The sequence below is a fragment of the Bufo gargarizans genome, chromosome 4 (assembly GCF_014858855.1).
Source record: "Bufo gargarizans isolate SCDJY-AF-19 chromosome 4, ASM1485885v1, whole genome shotgun sequence".
Taxonomy (NCBI): Eukaryota; Metazoa; Chordata; class Amphibia; order Anura; family Bufonidae; genus Bufo; species Bufo gargarizans.
The window spans coordinates 201,948,569-201,964,201 of record NC_058083.1 but is presented as its reverse complement, the minus strand read 5'-3'; the positions used below and the strand labels follow the sequence as shown (position 1 = coordinate 201,964,201).

The following is a 15,633-nucleotide window of genomic DNA, read 5'->3' as shown; positions in this document are numbered from 1 at the left end:
CTCATTTCTACCCACTACATCACAGGGGGAACTTCATAGAGACATTCTATGACCTAGTCATGGAAGACTTCCGGACCATCGACCAGACACCCATACTGAAACACAACCTCAGTGCCAAGGAGAGACTTAGCCATCAAACAGCTACAGGATAACACGGAAGTAATCATTCGGAGCGCAGACAAGGGCGGAGGAATTGTGCTGCAAAATAGGATCGATTACATTCAGGAAGCACGCCGCATTTTATCGGACACAGAGTACTACAGGCGATTAAAGGAAAATCCCCTGGCGGAACATAGGAAGTCACTCAAGGAGCTGTTAGACTCTACATCCCATATTTTGAATAAGAAGGAACAAGAATACATCTTAATAACAGACCTGGTTATTGCTCTTTTTTACCACTTACCTAAGATTCAAAAAGACATTTCTAAACCACCGGGTCGACCTATCATCTCAGGAATATCATCCCTCATGTGCAATTTGTCACATTATGTGGATATTTTCCTGCAAAAACATGTAGTTCAGTTAACTTCCTATTTGAAGGATACAACATCTTTGATACAAGCATTGAAAGGAATCACCTGGAAGAACACATCCCGTTGGCTCTCTCTGTATGTAACAGCCCTGTACTCAAACATCGAACATGAGTTGGGTATAAGCTGTACTAAACACTTCCTGGATAATGATGACTCCATGCCTGAAAAACAAAAATCCTTCCTCTTGAGATGCATCAGCTTTATCCTCACCCACGTTTTCAGATTTGAAGACACCCTATACATTCAGACCGAAGGGACTGCGATAGGCACGCGCTTCGCTCCCAGTTTTGCCAACCATTTTATGGGGGCGTTTGAGGAGACCTACATCTACAATTCAGGATACTGGACCAAGAACATCATCTTTTATCGTCGCTACATTGACAACCTGATTTTTGTATGGGAAGGCGTCGGTGGAGGGGTTAATCAAACATATTAATAATAACAGCTGTGGCATCACACTTTCAGGGACCCACAGCAACTCAACTGCCAAATATATGGATCTAGAGCTCAGCTGTACCAGTGGAATAATAATCACCCGTACATATTTCAAGAAAGTCGACTGTAACATCTACCTCGACTTTTCCAGTAACTACTACAGTGTACAGTAGTACAAGTGGAAGACTAATATTCCATTCAGCCAGTTCAAACGTGTCAGACGGAACTGCTCAGAAGACAGTGACTTTATTGCCCAGAGTGAGATTATCCGCACAGATTTACACAGAAAGGCTTCCCCCCTGGGATAATAGAAACGGCCTTCAATAGAGCCCGTGTGCTCACACAGGAAGATTGCCTACCGGGTAAAGAAAGCATGACCATCAAGAAGGACCACCCTGTGGGAAGTTATAGTACCAACTTCTTAACTACTTTTACCAGCAACCATACCATGATTAAAAAGATCATCTCCAAACACTAGTTCATTCTCACACGAGACCCCATCCTTAACAAGATTCTGCCAGAGAGACCCTGCCTCACATTCAGGAAGGCCCAGTCCCTGAAGAACCTACTGGCGCCCAGCCAACTAAAACAGAAACCGGGTCTTGATTCGCCTTTGGGCAGTACCGGTCCAATGGGAAGCTTCAAGTGTAAGCAGCCTAACTGCTTATGCTGCAAATGCATACTCACTACTACTGTCCACAACTCCACCGGCGATACCTTCTCTATCAAAGGACATCTGAATTGTGGCTCTTCAAACATAATTTATGTACTCCAGTTCCCATGTGACCTCCAGTATGTTGGGTGGACCATCCAGACCCTCCACAGCAGATTGAATAAGCACAGATCTAACATAAAAAAAAAGATTTCTCCAGCACAGTGTCTCCAGGCACGCGACTGAACATCAAGGCTCGTTCTTCGGATTCACCATTACCCCAATAGAGCAGATTAAATCTAATGGTTACAACATCATCCAAACCTTGCGGAGGCGAGAAATGTTCTGGATCTATAAGCTCAACTGTCTGAATCCACACGGCTTGAATGAAGTATTTGAGATTAACTTATGAAAGGGACCTCTGAACCGTAAGAACATCCACGGTACTGTTTTCGGCTCAAGATGGTCAACCCCCATTTTTTTTTGTTTTTTTTTTCCCCCCTGCCCTCATATATAACCCTTGCATTTACCTCACAAGTCAGTACCTGCTGTATATACAATATATCTGTACACTCTGCATCTATTATACCCTGTACCTCACATATTACACCACTGTATATACTATATACCTGTACACACTGCATATATTATAACCCGTACCTCACATATCAGTACACTGCTGTATATACTATATACCTGTACACGCTGCATATATTATACCCTGTACCTCACATATCAGTACACTACGGTATATACTATATACCTGTACACACTGCATATATTATACCTCGTACCTCACATATGGTCATTGCCTCGGTGTTGTGCGCTGTGACACGTTTGCTGTACATGCTGGTTGCCAGGGGCAACACGTGGTTGTCTGCATGTGTTTGATTTGCTCCCTTTCTCCTTGTTCCTCCTCTGTCTGGTGCTGGAGGGGGTTAACTACCTTGCTGGGTGTGGTCGCTAGGTGCTTCTTATACCTGTGGCTTAAGGCCAGGAGTCAGTTGTACTCCAGCCTTGGTGTGTGCTGGAGTTATGCTCCTTGTCTGGTTGTTCCATCTTCCAGTGGGACAGCGATGTCTCCAGCGATGTCTTCCCATTCTATTCTCCATGTTCCCCTACCTTACCTGTGTGGTTGTTTGGTGTGGGTTTATGTTCAGGGTTTGGTTTCTCGTCTTGTTGTTGTTACATGTCTGGTCAGTTTGTGTTTAATGTCCGGCATGTATGCAAGTTGTACCCTGTTTGTTGTGCCTCCGGAAGGGGGCTCCATGGTTTGCCGGAGGGGTGAACCAAAAGTAAAGTCTGTGAGCTGTTGCTGGAGTGCTGGTTCCTGTGTGTCAGTACGTACTGCATCCATTTAGTGTTTGGATTCTAGTACGTTTGAATGGGTTCCAGTTTACCTTGGTGTGGTCTTCTGTTGTGCCGTCCAGCAGCTGCGGCAGGTAAGTTACCATGCCTTCCTGGGTTCTTGGTTCAGTGGTTATCCCCAACACTGGATACTTACCTGCCGTTCCACTTGACTTCCTTTCCTTGCTGTTTGGCCTGCAGAGACTCCTGCTCTTCTGTGTCTTGGACGAACAGGTCGTCTCTCCCCTGCTCCTATGTGAGGGATTATCAGGGCGAATCAGGGTTCTAGGTATCCTGGGTATGAGCCGTCTTACCATCCAGGTCCGCTCATGCGGTGAGGAGTTAGGGCGAGGATTAGGGATGCTTTAGGAGGTGACCTGATCCCGGCATCCTGGCCTAGCTGCTTCCCCGCATACCCATCATCGTTCGGTGGGGAGTATCCCCCACTCCTCACGTGACACATATCAGTACTCTGCTGTATATACTATAAATCTATACAAACTGCATCTATTATACCTCTTTTGTGTGCCAGGGCTGTTTTGTAATCCCAATCTGGCCCTGATGGCATAAATTATAAAAGACAGCAGCAAGCATAGTTCATGGAACAAAGAGAGAGGCCTGGAACGGGTAGTGGGAGGGGCTTTAAAAGGGGAATGGGGGCCCAATTTAGATTCTTGCTATGGGGCCCAGTGATTTCTATGTACGCCCCTGACCTTTTTGCCCTGATTACTTTTGGCAGTCAGTTTGGTAAAGAGGACAGCTCTAGGAGAAGTGCTAGTTGTTTTACCCATATTTACCCCATTTAATAATTATGGAGGTCAATATGATTTTGCAGAACTTTTTGTACCCTTCTCCACATCTGTGCCTCTACCCAATCCTGTTTCTGAGTTCTACAGGCAGCTCTTTCCTCCTCATGGCTCGTTTTTTGCTCTGATATGCATTGTCCGCAGTGAGACAGGAGTGTATCTTTCCAAATCATGCCCAAGCAACGGAATTTACTACAGGCGGTTGCTAATCAATGTGTAGAAACTTCTCAGATGATCAAGAGAATAGGCCCCCCACATCTAACTTTCAAACGTTATAGTAAAGGGTCTGAATACTTATGTCCATGCAAATTTTTCATTTTTCCTTTTAAATAGCTTTGCAAACATTTCTAAAATTCTGTTTTCACTTTCTCATTAAGGAAAGTTAGTGTAGATTGATTGATTTTTTTTTATTTTAGCACAAGGTGGACACATAAAATATGAAAAAAAGTGAAAAGGTATAAAGACTTTATGAATGCACTGTAGATTCAGAGGTGGATTTGGCATTTCTGGGGCCCCACAAAAGTTGTATCTGGGGACTCCTGTCACACCACTAAGCTCTGCCCCAGTTACACCACTAAGCTCCTCCACATCACACCCCTAAACTCCGCCCCACTCTCAACTGCTACTGCTCTACAGCTGGTAAGGGCTCGCCACTGGTTCCCTGTGTTGCTGAAGAGGTTGCACAGGTCGTATGTCCACTTCTGGTTTAGTCAATGTTTTCAGCCAATTTCTTCAGCCAGCTGGGAGCCCCCTGATCTCTAGTGCCCCAGGCATTTGCTTGCATTGCTTACTTTGCTCAGTTGTAAAATTTGCCCCTACATAAAGAAAGGTCTTAAATGGGTTACAATAAAGAACGTATCCATAAATATATGAGGCAGTTTATTTTGTGACAATAATGCAGACAATGATGACAAATGAATAGTAATTGAATATTTACTTTAAGTATTAAGAAAAATCTTGGAAAGAACATCACTGTAAGGCCCTGGATAAGGCTACTTTCACACTTGAGGCAGCAGGGTCCGGCAGGCTGTTCCGGCAGGGGAACAGCCTGCCGGATCAGTGCTAAGGCTATCCCACCGTGCCGTCGGAAGTCCGCTCCGACCCCATTCACTATAATAGGGGCAAGCCTGATGTCTGGCTGCAGCACTGCAAACATGCCGAGAGGCGACCTCTTGACTTGCTCGCCGTGCTGCGGCCGGATCTCCGGCCCACCCCTATTATAGTGAATACCGCTATCCGGCGGCACGGTGGGATAGCGTTAGCACTGATCCGGCAGGCTGTTCCCCCGCTGGAACAGCCTGCCAGACCCTGCTGCAAGTGTGAAATTAGCCTAAGTAGAAAAGGGATTCAGTTTCATATGATGCAGCATAGTACAAGACTATGTTTAGGGTACAACTAGATGTTAACAAAAAATATATATATATTTCATGAGAAGAATAATGACAGACATTTATGTAAAAATAGAAGTTGTGGTTTATAACATTTATACCGTATACGGTATATCCTGTGAGTAACCAAAGATCATGTATGGTGATAAAAAATAAAAAACAATACTTGAGAAATGAGGTTGCAGTGTCCGTAGTTCGGAGGTATATATCTGGTATTTTCAGTTATAATTTGTGTACTGCAGAACAGTTCTTCATTCTTTTATGCCTTAAGGGGGTATTTCAGTTGAAACAAGCTATCTTTCCTTTATCCACAGGATAGGGAATAAATATTAGATCATGGGGGGTCCAACTGCTAAGTCCCTCACCAATCACAAGTATGGGAGCCTTGTACCCTGCGTGGCCAACTGAATTGAATGAAGCGCCAGGTTGGACACGCGCACTGCATCTCCATTCATCTCTATGAGACTGCCAGAAATAGCAGTGCACTGTACCCAGCCCAGGCTGTCCCATAGAGATGAACAGAGCTGCAGTGCATAGACCTGCCACATCATTCATTTTGGGGCCCTGCAGGCTACAGGGTCTCCTTTCTTTTGATTAGTGGGAACCAGTGGTCAGTGGCATACATAGAGAAATAAAGGAACCATAGCAAGGATCAAACCAGGCCGCACACACAGGACAGAAGGGTTTCCTTTAGAGGGTCGAGTCCTGACCAAGTTTTCACCCCAGTAGAAGAAGAGATAATCCCAACTGGGCCCCATCTTGCCCTGGGCCCTATAGCAGTTGCATGGTCTGCCACTATGGTAGTTTTGCCCCTGCTTGTGGTCAGACCCCTACCAATCCAATAGTTATCCCCTAGCCTGTGGACAGGAGATAACTTGTTACAAGCAGAATACCCCTTCAAGTCCACATATATTTGTGTTTCAATGGTCTTTTGGACATATAGTAGTTGTAGACTAAGGGCTCATGCACACGATCGTTTGTCGACCGGGCCCGTATTGCGACCCGCAAACAGCAGGTCCGCATTGAATGGGTCCACATACAAGAAGGTCCGCTACGGAACGGAGGCACAGGTTTTTCTCTGTGCCTCCGCACCGCAAAAGAGTAATGCATGCACTACTTTTTTGCAGTGTCGACGGATCACTGACCCATTCAAGTTGAATCGGACTGGAATCTGGATCCATCTACAGAATCCACACGGATGTTGCCGATGCAATGGGGACCGTAAATTGAACGCAACGGCCGTGTGCATGATCCCTAATTCTGAGTTTAACATTGCAAACACTTCCAAGAAAATTTGCAGTTAGGGTGTTCATCGCTGAATATAAAAAAATGATGTTATCTTTGGTATGGCATACTGATATATAGGTATGCATAAATGCACAGAATATGTTGGAGGACTGACTATACAGGATGTCTGAATCACGCAGACTGTGTTTTTATCTTGTACCCTGCTTCTTCATCCTTCTTCCTATATGCATTTCGAGCCATTATTGTCAGTACAAATGTCTCTATAATTTGCAGATGGTAGTGCATCACTGCAAAAAGACAAAAACAGAAAGTAAGTACTATGTACTACAGAACCACAGATGTGTTATAGTAAATGAATGCCAATGTACAGTCATTAATCTGTATGCAATAACGTCACCTATGTGGGGAATGCTCCTCAAATGTCTTCTCCTCGTACACATTCCTCTACTGTACTGTATTGGGGCACATGTATGGCAACTTGCAGACAGGTTGTGATGTAAATTAGAATTTCTAAATGGTGCATGCACATAATATATGTTTATACAGCTTCTGGCTGCCAGTTTCTTCAAGTTTTTCAAATGTCAAATATATACCACATTTTTCGCTTTATAAAATGCACCTGATTATAAGAAAGACGCAACTAGGTTTTAGAGGAGGAAAAGACCCCCAATCTTCATCAGACCTCAGATTAGACCCCCAATCTTCATCAGACCTCAGATCTGGCTCCCCAAATCAGGTGCTGATTCCAGGTGATGGGGATTATTCAATCAAATGGGCATGTCTCTTACCTGTGTACAAAATAGAGGTTTTTAAGTTTACTTGTTTGTCTTCATGAAGGGCTAAGATGTTATAGCCCGAAACGCGTCACAGCAAAGTGTCCTATTTGATGTTGGATTTTATGGAAGTCGAATAAAGCATTTTTATTAAGAAAAGCTGGAATCCATTGTTTTTTCATATTTTGCACCTGACTCAGTCCGGGTCTGATTTTAAGTGCTCCACTGGGAGGTGGCAGGTGAGAGCTGCAGTGATTTCCCTTTCACCTGGCAGTCAGGACCCTTGCATTGTGGGGAATGGAAGAAGACCAGGGACCGGTGAGTATAGCCAACACTAGCAGCTCTACAGTCATTGCTCCTCCTGCAAACTAATGAGCGCTTTCATAATGGAAGCGCTCATTAATATTTGCTTTATAAGATGCAGCGCCATTTTTCCACAGATTTTGAGGAAATAAGTACATCCTATAAAGCGAAAAATATGGTACTTTTTAAGAATGTGGCAGATTTATTAAAACAGTTTGATAACATTTGTGTAATATTTAAATATGACATATCACCTCACCTGACTTGTCTGTTTTAATAGATGCTTGTATTCCCCATGTAGTAACAATTCTGGAACACCTATTCTTATTACTCTGTAATGTTCAATTCTTGCTAGCAGTTTACAATAAAGTTCCAGATGGTGTTACCAGTTGGGGGTGTGTCCCTGCACAATATGACACTGGCAACAATGATCGGATAATGTCAAGTGTATAACAAGATATATAGTGGTCCTTCCCCTTTAATTTCTTGTAATGTAAATCGTTAGAGATGTCTGATACCTGGCTGCGTTCCTGAAGCATAAAGTAACTGTACATGCGTTCTGACATTTAGATGGGGCTAAATGCTGTGTAATAAAGAGCTCAGCTCTATTGAAGACATCTTTACGGTATGATGTGTCTTGCTACTATCACCTCTCTTTGTATCATATGGGCGTCGGCCAAGTGCCATGTTGGGCACTGGTCGATAAGAGCTAGCTCATTTGTTGACAACTCTGGATGACTGTTACTTTGCTCTACATGTTATCTTTGTGTATGTTTGTATATATATATATTTTATCATAGTTTAGTAGACTCTTTATAATCCTACATCGTGTTAAAGCGGAAACCCCAAAATGCACATTCTATTCCAAATCAAAACATGAAGAAAATATCAAATTTGTGTTCTTCCTCTAAAAAAATTGAAGGAAAGTGAATATTAGACTGTTAAAAAAATAGCAGTGTTTGTATTCTTCTTTACAAACTCAAACATTCATTATATAAACTGAAAAATGTTTGAAGATTTTGCTTTCCTTTGAATCACTTAACTAATATTTAGCTGTATAACCACTGTTTCTGAGAACTGCTGGACATCTGTGTTGCATGGAGTCAACCAACTTCTGGCACCTGTGATCAGGTATTCCAGCCCAGGATGATTGGACTACATTCCACAGTTCTTCTCTATTTCTTGGTTTTGCCTCAGAAACTGCATTTTTGATGTCACCCCACAAGTTTTCTATTGGATTAGGATCCGGGGATTGGGCTGACCACTCCATAACGTCAATCTTGTTGGTCTGGAACCAAGATGTTGCACATTTACTGATGTGTTTGGGGTCGTTGTCTTGTTGGAACACCCATTTCAAGGGCATTTCCTCTTCAGCATAAGGCAGCATGACCTCTTCAAGTATTCTGATGTATTCAAACTGATTCATGATCCCTGGTATGCGATAAATAGGCCCAAAACCGTAGAATGAGAAACATCTCCATATCATGATGCTTGCACCACCATGCTTCACTGTCTTCACAGTGTACTGTGGCTTGAATTCAGTGTTTGGGGGTCGTCTGACAAACTGTCTCCGGCCACTAGACCCAAAAAGAACAATCTTACTTTCATCAGTCCACAAAATACCTCTTTAGGCCAGTCAATGTGCTCTTTGGCAAATGGTAACCTCTTCGGCTCTTTTTTCCAACAGTGACACTTTGCAGGGGCTTCTTGCAGATAGCTTGGCTTCACATAGGTGTCTTCTAATTGTAACAGTACTCACAGGTAACTTTAGAACTTCTTTGATCTTCCTGGAGCTGATTGTTGGCTGAGTCCTGGCTATTTTGGCTATTCTTCTATCCTTTCAAATGGTAGTTTTTCGCTTTCTTCCACGTCTTTCAGGTTTTGGTTGCCATTTTAAAGCATTTACGATAATTTTAGCTGAGCAGCCTATTATTTTCTGCACTCCATTATATGTTTTCCCCTCTCCAATCAACTTTTTAATCAAGGTACACTGTTCTTCTGAACAATGTCTGGAACGACCCATTTTCCTCAGAATGTCAGAGAGAAATGCACTATAACCAGCATGTTAAGAGCTTTCACCTTGTCATCTTGTGTAATCTCACATAATATTCTCACAAATGTGCATTGAAAGCCTTGTTAAATGTATATTGTCATTCTACATGTTCACCAGCAGGTGGCAGCAAGGTTCTGGCAAGGACTTAATTCAGTTTAGTGTTTCTGAGCTGGAATAGTTCATTCCAGTTCAGCTCCCCCCCCCCCCTCCCCCCCTCTGTGAGCAAAGTGGGCTACGCCCATTTCCTGCAGCATGGGAAGGGAAGGAAGTTAAAGAGGACCTTTCATTACAATAAAAAATGTAAACTAAGTATACAGACATGGAGAGCGGTGCCCAGGGATCTCCCTGCACTTACTATTAACCCTGAGCGCCGCTCCAATCTCCCGGTATAGGCTTCGTTATTTTCAGATTTTCGTCTCAACTGGGAGGAGCCTGCTCTAGTTCTCCTGGGCATCAGGTTATGAGCTGAGCGCTGCGATTGGCCAGCGCTACAGCCTGGAAGAAAGAGACGCCCAGGAGAACTAGAGCAAGCTCCTCCCAGTTGAGCCGAAAATCTGAAGATACCAGAGCCTATACTGGGAGAACGGAGCGGCGCCCAGGGATAATAATAAGTGCAGGGAGATCCCTGGGCGCCGCTCTCCGTGTCAGCATACTTAGTTTAGATTTTTTATTGTAATGAAAGGTCCTCTTTAAGTTAGTGTGCCAGCCACCCCTGCTAGGGAAAGGCTGTGCGTGTAGGAGCTCCCAGATATAGGGATCCAAAGCCAGGATCTTGTCTCGGCTGAGACAATTGATCATCATCGCCAGCCTGAGCCTTGTAGCCTCAGCTGGAAGAAGCAAACAAACAACTCTAGTTCCAGGAAGAAGCATACCCTGAGACAATAGCTGTGAGTAAATTCCAGAAACCCCAAGAGAAGCCATTCCTCCTCAGCTAGTCAGTCCCCAGACAGCAGAAGATAGAAAGAGCAGAAGTCAAATTCCTGCCACAGTTTAGAGCTACTAAGCAGATGTCTTTTCCTGCAAAGCTCCAGGTACATAATAGAGCAGAAGATATATTCCTGCCACACATTGCCAATACCTGCTGGGACCAAAGACTAATCCTGTATCTTGCTTAGATGAAAGCTACAACCAGTAAAGACAAGTTCAAACTTCGTCAAAGGTCTGGATCTCAATTACTGCTGCAAATCCCTCTATTACTCCTACTAGCACCACACTCAATTTATTGCAAGTGAGACAGGATCCAGGAGTCCAGACGTACCCAGGTAGGAGACACTGTTGACACCATTTACCACTACCATACAGAGACATTACACCACTCTGGCATTCCTAACCTGGTACGTGAGTTACATCCTTAAAGGGCCCTGTAATAGTACCCTGCGCACGCTGCAATTGGCGTCACAAACAAAACTATAGACTATCACCTACACCTGACCCAGCCATTACATATTTTGGCGTCAAGAGTGCATACCCCGGTCCAGCTCATTGCAAATGCAAGCAGTTACTAAGCAGACATGACAGGAGAGGTGACATGTCCTCTTTAAAACTTTAATGTGCATGCCTGACAAAAAAAGTTATCGTATCTAATTCAAAATGTAAAAATGTAGTTCATGTGTAGTAGATTTCACACCATCTTTAAAGGGAATCTGTCATATCCAAAACACCCCTAAAACGACTGTTAGAGTCCAGTTAGGTAATTAGTCTCTTCATACTTAATGTGGTTGTGCAGGCAGTATATATTGATGAACTGTCCTCAGGACTTGTAGATACACTACCCTGCCGCACCACAGGAGACTACGGGTAGTGTAATGAAGAGGAAGCAGCGTTCGCATGGACAGCCGTCTCCTCTTCAATCAGCTGATCGGTGGGGGTGCCGGGTGTGAGACCCCCGCGGATCAGATATTGATGACCTATCCTGATGACAGGTCATCAATATAAACAGCAAGACAACCCCTTTAGGGCTCATTCACATGACCATATGAATGAGTCCACATGGGTGCAGAGCCATTCAGCACACCGTGTGCTGTCCGCATCCGTAGTTCCATTCCGCAACCCTGCAAAAAAGAGAGCGCATGTCCTATTCTTGTCAGTGATTGTGTTCAAGAATAGGCATTTTCTATGATAGTGGGGGCCATGTGCGATCCGCAAATAGCGGAATGCACATGGGCCGGTATTGGTGTTTTGCGGATCAGCAATTTGCGTACTGCAAAACACTATGGTCGTGTGAATGTAGCCTTAATTGTATACCAACAATTGCGGACAAGAATAGCCTTTTTCTATGATAGTGCAGGCCATGTGTGGTCCACAAATTGCGGAACGCATACAGGCCGGTATCCATGTTTTGTGGATACACAATTTGTGGACCGCAAAATACTACAGTCGCGTGAATGTCGCCTTAATTGTATACCAACGCTGTGCTCCCACTAGCTAGCAATAACATGTATGGAGAGGCTCATTATTATGTGCATGAGTTCAGGAAACCTTTTAATCCGTTATATTGCTTATTTGTGGGAGCAGAATGCAAATGAGTATGAAGGTACAAATTGCATAATTGGAGTCAACGTCATTTACGTAGTACACCACTTACTCAAGTTTGGGGGTGTTTTGGAGCTGACAGACAGGGTTGTCAACCGTCCGTAAAAACTTCTGCTGTCTGTAGTGCTGGCAGAAAAAAACCTGTCCTTAAGAATATTTGACCTTATTTGTGCAGCAAGCAGTGCGCATCCATGCGCAGTGCAAGGAGAAGGAAGCCGAAGCTGCGAGTGTGGGGGTGTAGGCAGTGTAAGACATGAGGGGAGGTCTGGAGGAGGAGGAGCAGCAGGACCTAGCCTGCCCTTAAGGCCCTGCAGAGTTTGTGTTTCCCATTCTCATCACCCAGCCCAGTGTGGGTGCTCCCTCCAAGTACCATAGTCTCTGTTCCAGACAAAGCCAGCTGCCTTAGGCTCCCCCACCACACCTACGGGGTCACTAGTGGGGGAGGGGGGCTTTATTACTACTGGAGGCACTACAGTATGAGGAAAATTCTCTCTACTAGACTTCATTCACATAGCCATGGTGTCGCTGTAACCGTGTTGTGGACCCCAAACCGCAGGTCTGTGAAACACGGGCATCGGCCGTGTGCACACTGAATTGTGGTGTCGATCCATTGACTTCAATGGGGCCGCGATCCACAAGATACAGCGAAAGATAGGACAAGTCCTATCTTTCATTGTACCTTGCGGATTAGGGACCCATTGAAGTCAATGGGTCCACGCCACAATGCAGCGGTTTGTTGTCAGCGACATAGGCACAGTTAACCAAGGTTATGTTAATGAAGCCTTATGAGGCATTATTACTACTACTAGGGGTACTATTGGGGGTGTTATAATTATTTGGCACAATATGGAGGGCACTACTGCTAACAGGGGTACTTTCAAGAGCATTATCACTATTGGGGCACTATTACTAAGGAGAGCACTCTGGGAGAGAATTATTACTATTAGTGGGACTTTGGAGAGCAGTGTTACTATAGGAGGATTATCTATATGGCACAATATCTACAGTAACACAATCAGCACAGTATTGAGGGTAGCAGCAGGATAACACTGTTGGAGGATCGGGAGGAGGATGATGAAGATAGAAAAGTGAGGAACTTAAGGTGCCATATTTTATTTTTAACTACTGGGCTATACCTTTTATCCTGGGTTGTTTGTGACTCAAGGATATTATGTTTAGGGCATTTTGAGGGTGTGAAATGGGGCTGTGGGTTCTAAAAGAGGGCATGGCATATGTCAGTAAAACTTTTGGGATGTCCATGATTTTTGGTTCAGTTGTCCAGAAAAATAGAAGGTTGGCAACCATGCTGGTAGATTTCCTTTAATGGAAAAAAGATAAACGCACATAGACAATTTTATACGTGTGCCCCACTATGTATCCTCTGGCTGCACCTGTTTGTATCTGCATGTCATGCGCTCCCGAAGAAGCTTCTTTGACCAACGAACTGTATAAAGCAAACATCTTTCAGGGAAGCTATCAAAGTAAGCTTTATTTACCCAGGAGAAATGGGCAAATAGTGTATGACTGTAATGTTTGGTTTATATGTATTTATATGTATTGCAAATAAAATGTTATGCATACTGATAATAAAAATACTATAAATATATATATATATATATATATATATATATATATATATATATATACACAGTCAGGTCCATAAATATTGGGACATCGACACAATTCTAAATTTTTTTGGCTCTATACACCACCACAATGGATTTTAAATGAAACGAACAAGATGTGCTTTTACTGCAGACTGTCAGCTGTAATTTGAGGGTATTTACATCCAAATCAGGTGAACGGTGTAGGAATTACAACAGTTTACATATGTGCCTCCCACTTGTTAAAGAGGACCTTTCACCGATCCTGACATTGTGAACTAAGAATACAGACATGGAGAGCAGCGCCCGGGGATCTCACTGCACTTACTATTATCCCTGGGCGCCGCTCCATTCTCCCGTTATGCCCTCCGGTATCTTCGGTCACTAAGTTATAGTAGGCGGAGTCTGCCCTTGTTCTGCTGTAGCGCTGGCCAATCACATCGCAGAGCTCACAGCCTCGTAGAAAATAACCTCCCAGGCTGTGAGCTCTGCGCTGCGATTGGCCAGCGCTACAGCAGAACAAGGGCAGACTCCGCCTACTATAACTTAGTGACCGAAATTCCTGCCTACTATAACTTAGTGACCGAAGATACCGGAGGGCATAGCGGGAGAACGGAGTGGCGCAAAGGGATAATAGTAAGTGCAGTGAGAACCCTGGGCACCGCTCTCCATGTCTGTATACTTAGTTCACAATGTCAAGATCGGTGAAAAGTCCTCTTTAAGGGACCAAAAGTAATGGGACAGAATAATAATCATAAATAAAACTTTCACTTCTTAATACTTGGTTGCAAATCCTTCGCAGTCAATTACAGCCTGAAGTCTGGAACGCATAGACATCACCAGACGCTGGGTTTCATCCCTGGTGATGCTCTGCCAGGCCTCTACTGCAACTGTCTTCAGTTCCTGCTTGTTCATGGGGCATTTTCCTTTCAATTTTGTCTTCAGCAAGTGAAATGCATGCTCAATCAGAATAAAGTCAGGTGATTAACTTGGCCATTGCATAACATTCCACTTCTTTCCTTTAAAAAACTCTTTGGTTACTTTTGCAGTATGCTTCGGGTCATTGTCCATCTGCACTGTGAAGCGTCGTCCAATGAGTTCTGAAGCATTTGGCTGAATATGAGCAGATAATATTGCCCGAAACACTTCAGAATTCAACCTGCTGCTTTTGTCAGCAGTCACATCATCAATAAATACAAGAGAACCAGTTCCATTGGCAGCCATACATGCCCACGCCATGAGACTATCACTACCATGCTTCATTGATGAGGTGGTATGCTTAGGATCATGAGCAGTTCCTTTCCTTCTCCATACTCTTCTCTTCCCATCACTCTGCTACAAGTTGATCTTGGTCTCATCTGTCCATAGGATGTTGTTCCAGAACTGTGGAGGCTTTTTTAGATGTCATTTGGCAAACTCTAATCTGGCCTTCCTGTTTGAGGCTCACCAATGGTTTACATCTTGTGGTGAACCCTCTGTATTCACTCACTTGAAATGAACTCTGGACCTTTTATCTGCTCATTGTAATTGGGATAATGAGGGAATAACACACACCTGGCCATGGGACAGCTGAGAAGCCAATTGTCCCATTACTCTTGGTTCCTTAACAGATGGGAGGCACATATGCAAACTGTTGTAATTCCTGCACCGTTCACCTGATTTGGATGTAAATACCCTCAAATTAAAGCTGGCAGTCTGCAGTTAAAGCACATCTTGTTTGTTTAATTTCAAATCCATTGTGGTGGTGTATAGAGCCAAAAATGTTAGACTTGTGTTAATGTCCCATAATTTATGGACCTGACTATATAAATATATATATATATATATATATATATATATATATTGTAGGAAGACGCAAGGGTCCGTCGTTGACGGAAAGTATGTGTCACCAAGGTTCCTGGCCTTGGTGGAGTAAAAGCCAGTTTTTATGTGTCAGCAGCAGTTGCTGTTTGACACCTA

General features: G+C 43.7%; 1 protein-coding gene across 1 annotated transcript in view; it reads right to left on the bottom strand.

The window, feature by feature from the left end:
- Positions 1-4,633: 4,633 nt before the first annotated feature.
- SLC51A (solute carrier family 51 subunit alpha) overlaps positions 4,634-15,633 on the bottom strand; it is a 36,666-nt gene continuing 25,666 nt past the window's right edge. The window contains exon 9 of the mRNA XM_044292490.1: positions 4,634-6,696. Within this exon, the coding sequence (XP_044148425.1) occupies positions 6,581-6,696 (116 nt within the window). The 3' untranslated portion in view covers positions 4,634-6,580. The remainder of the gene's footprint in view (positions 6,697-15,633) is intronic.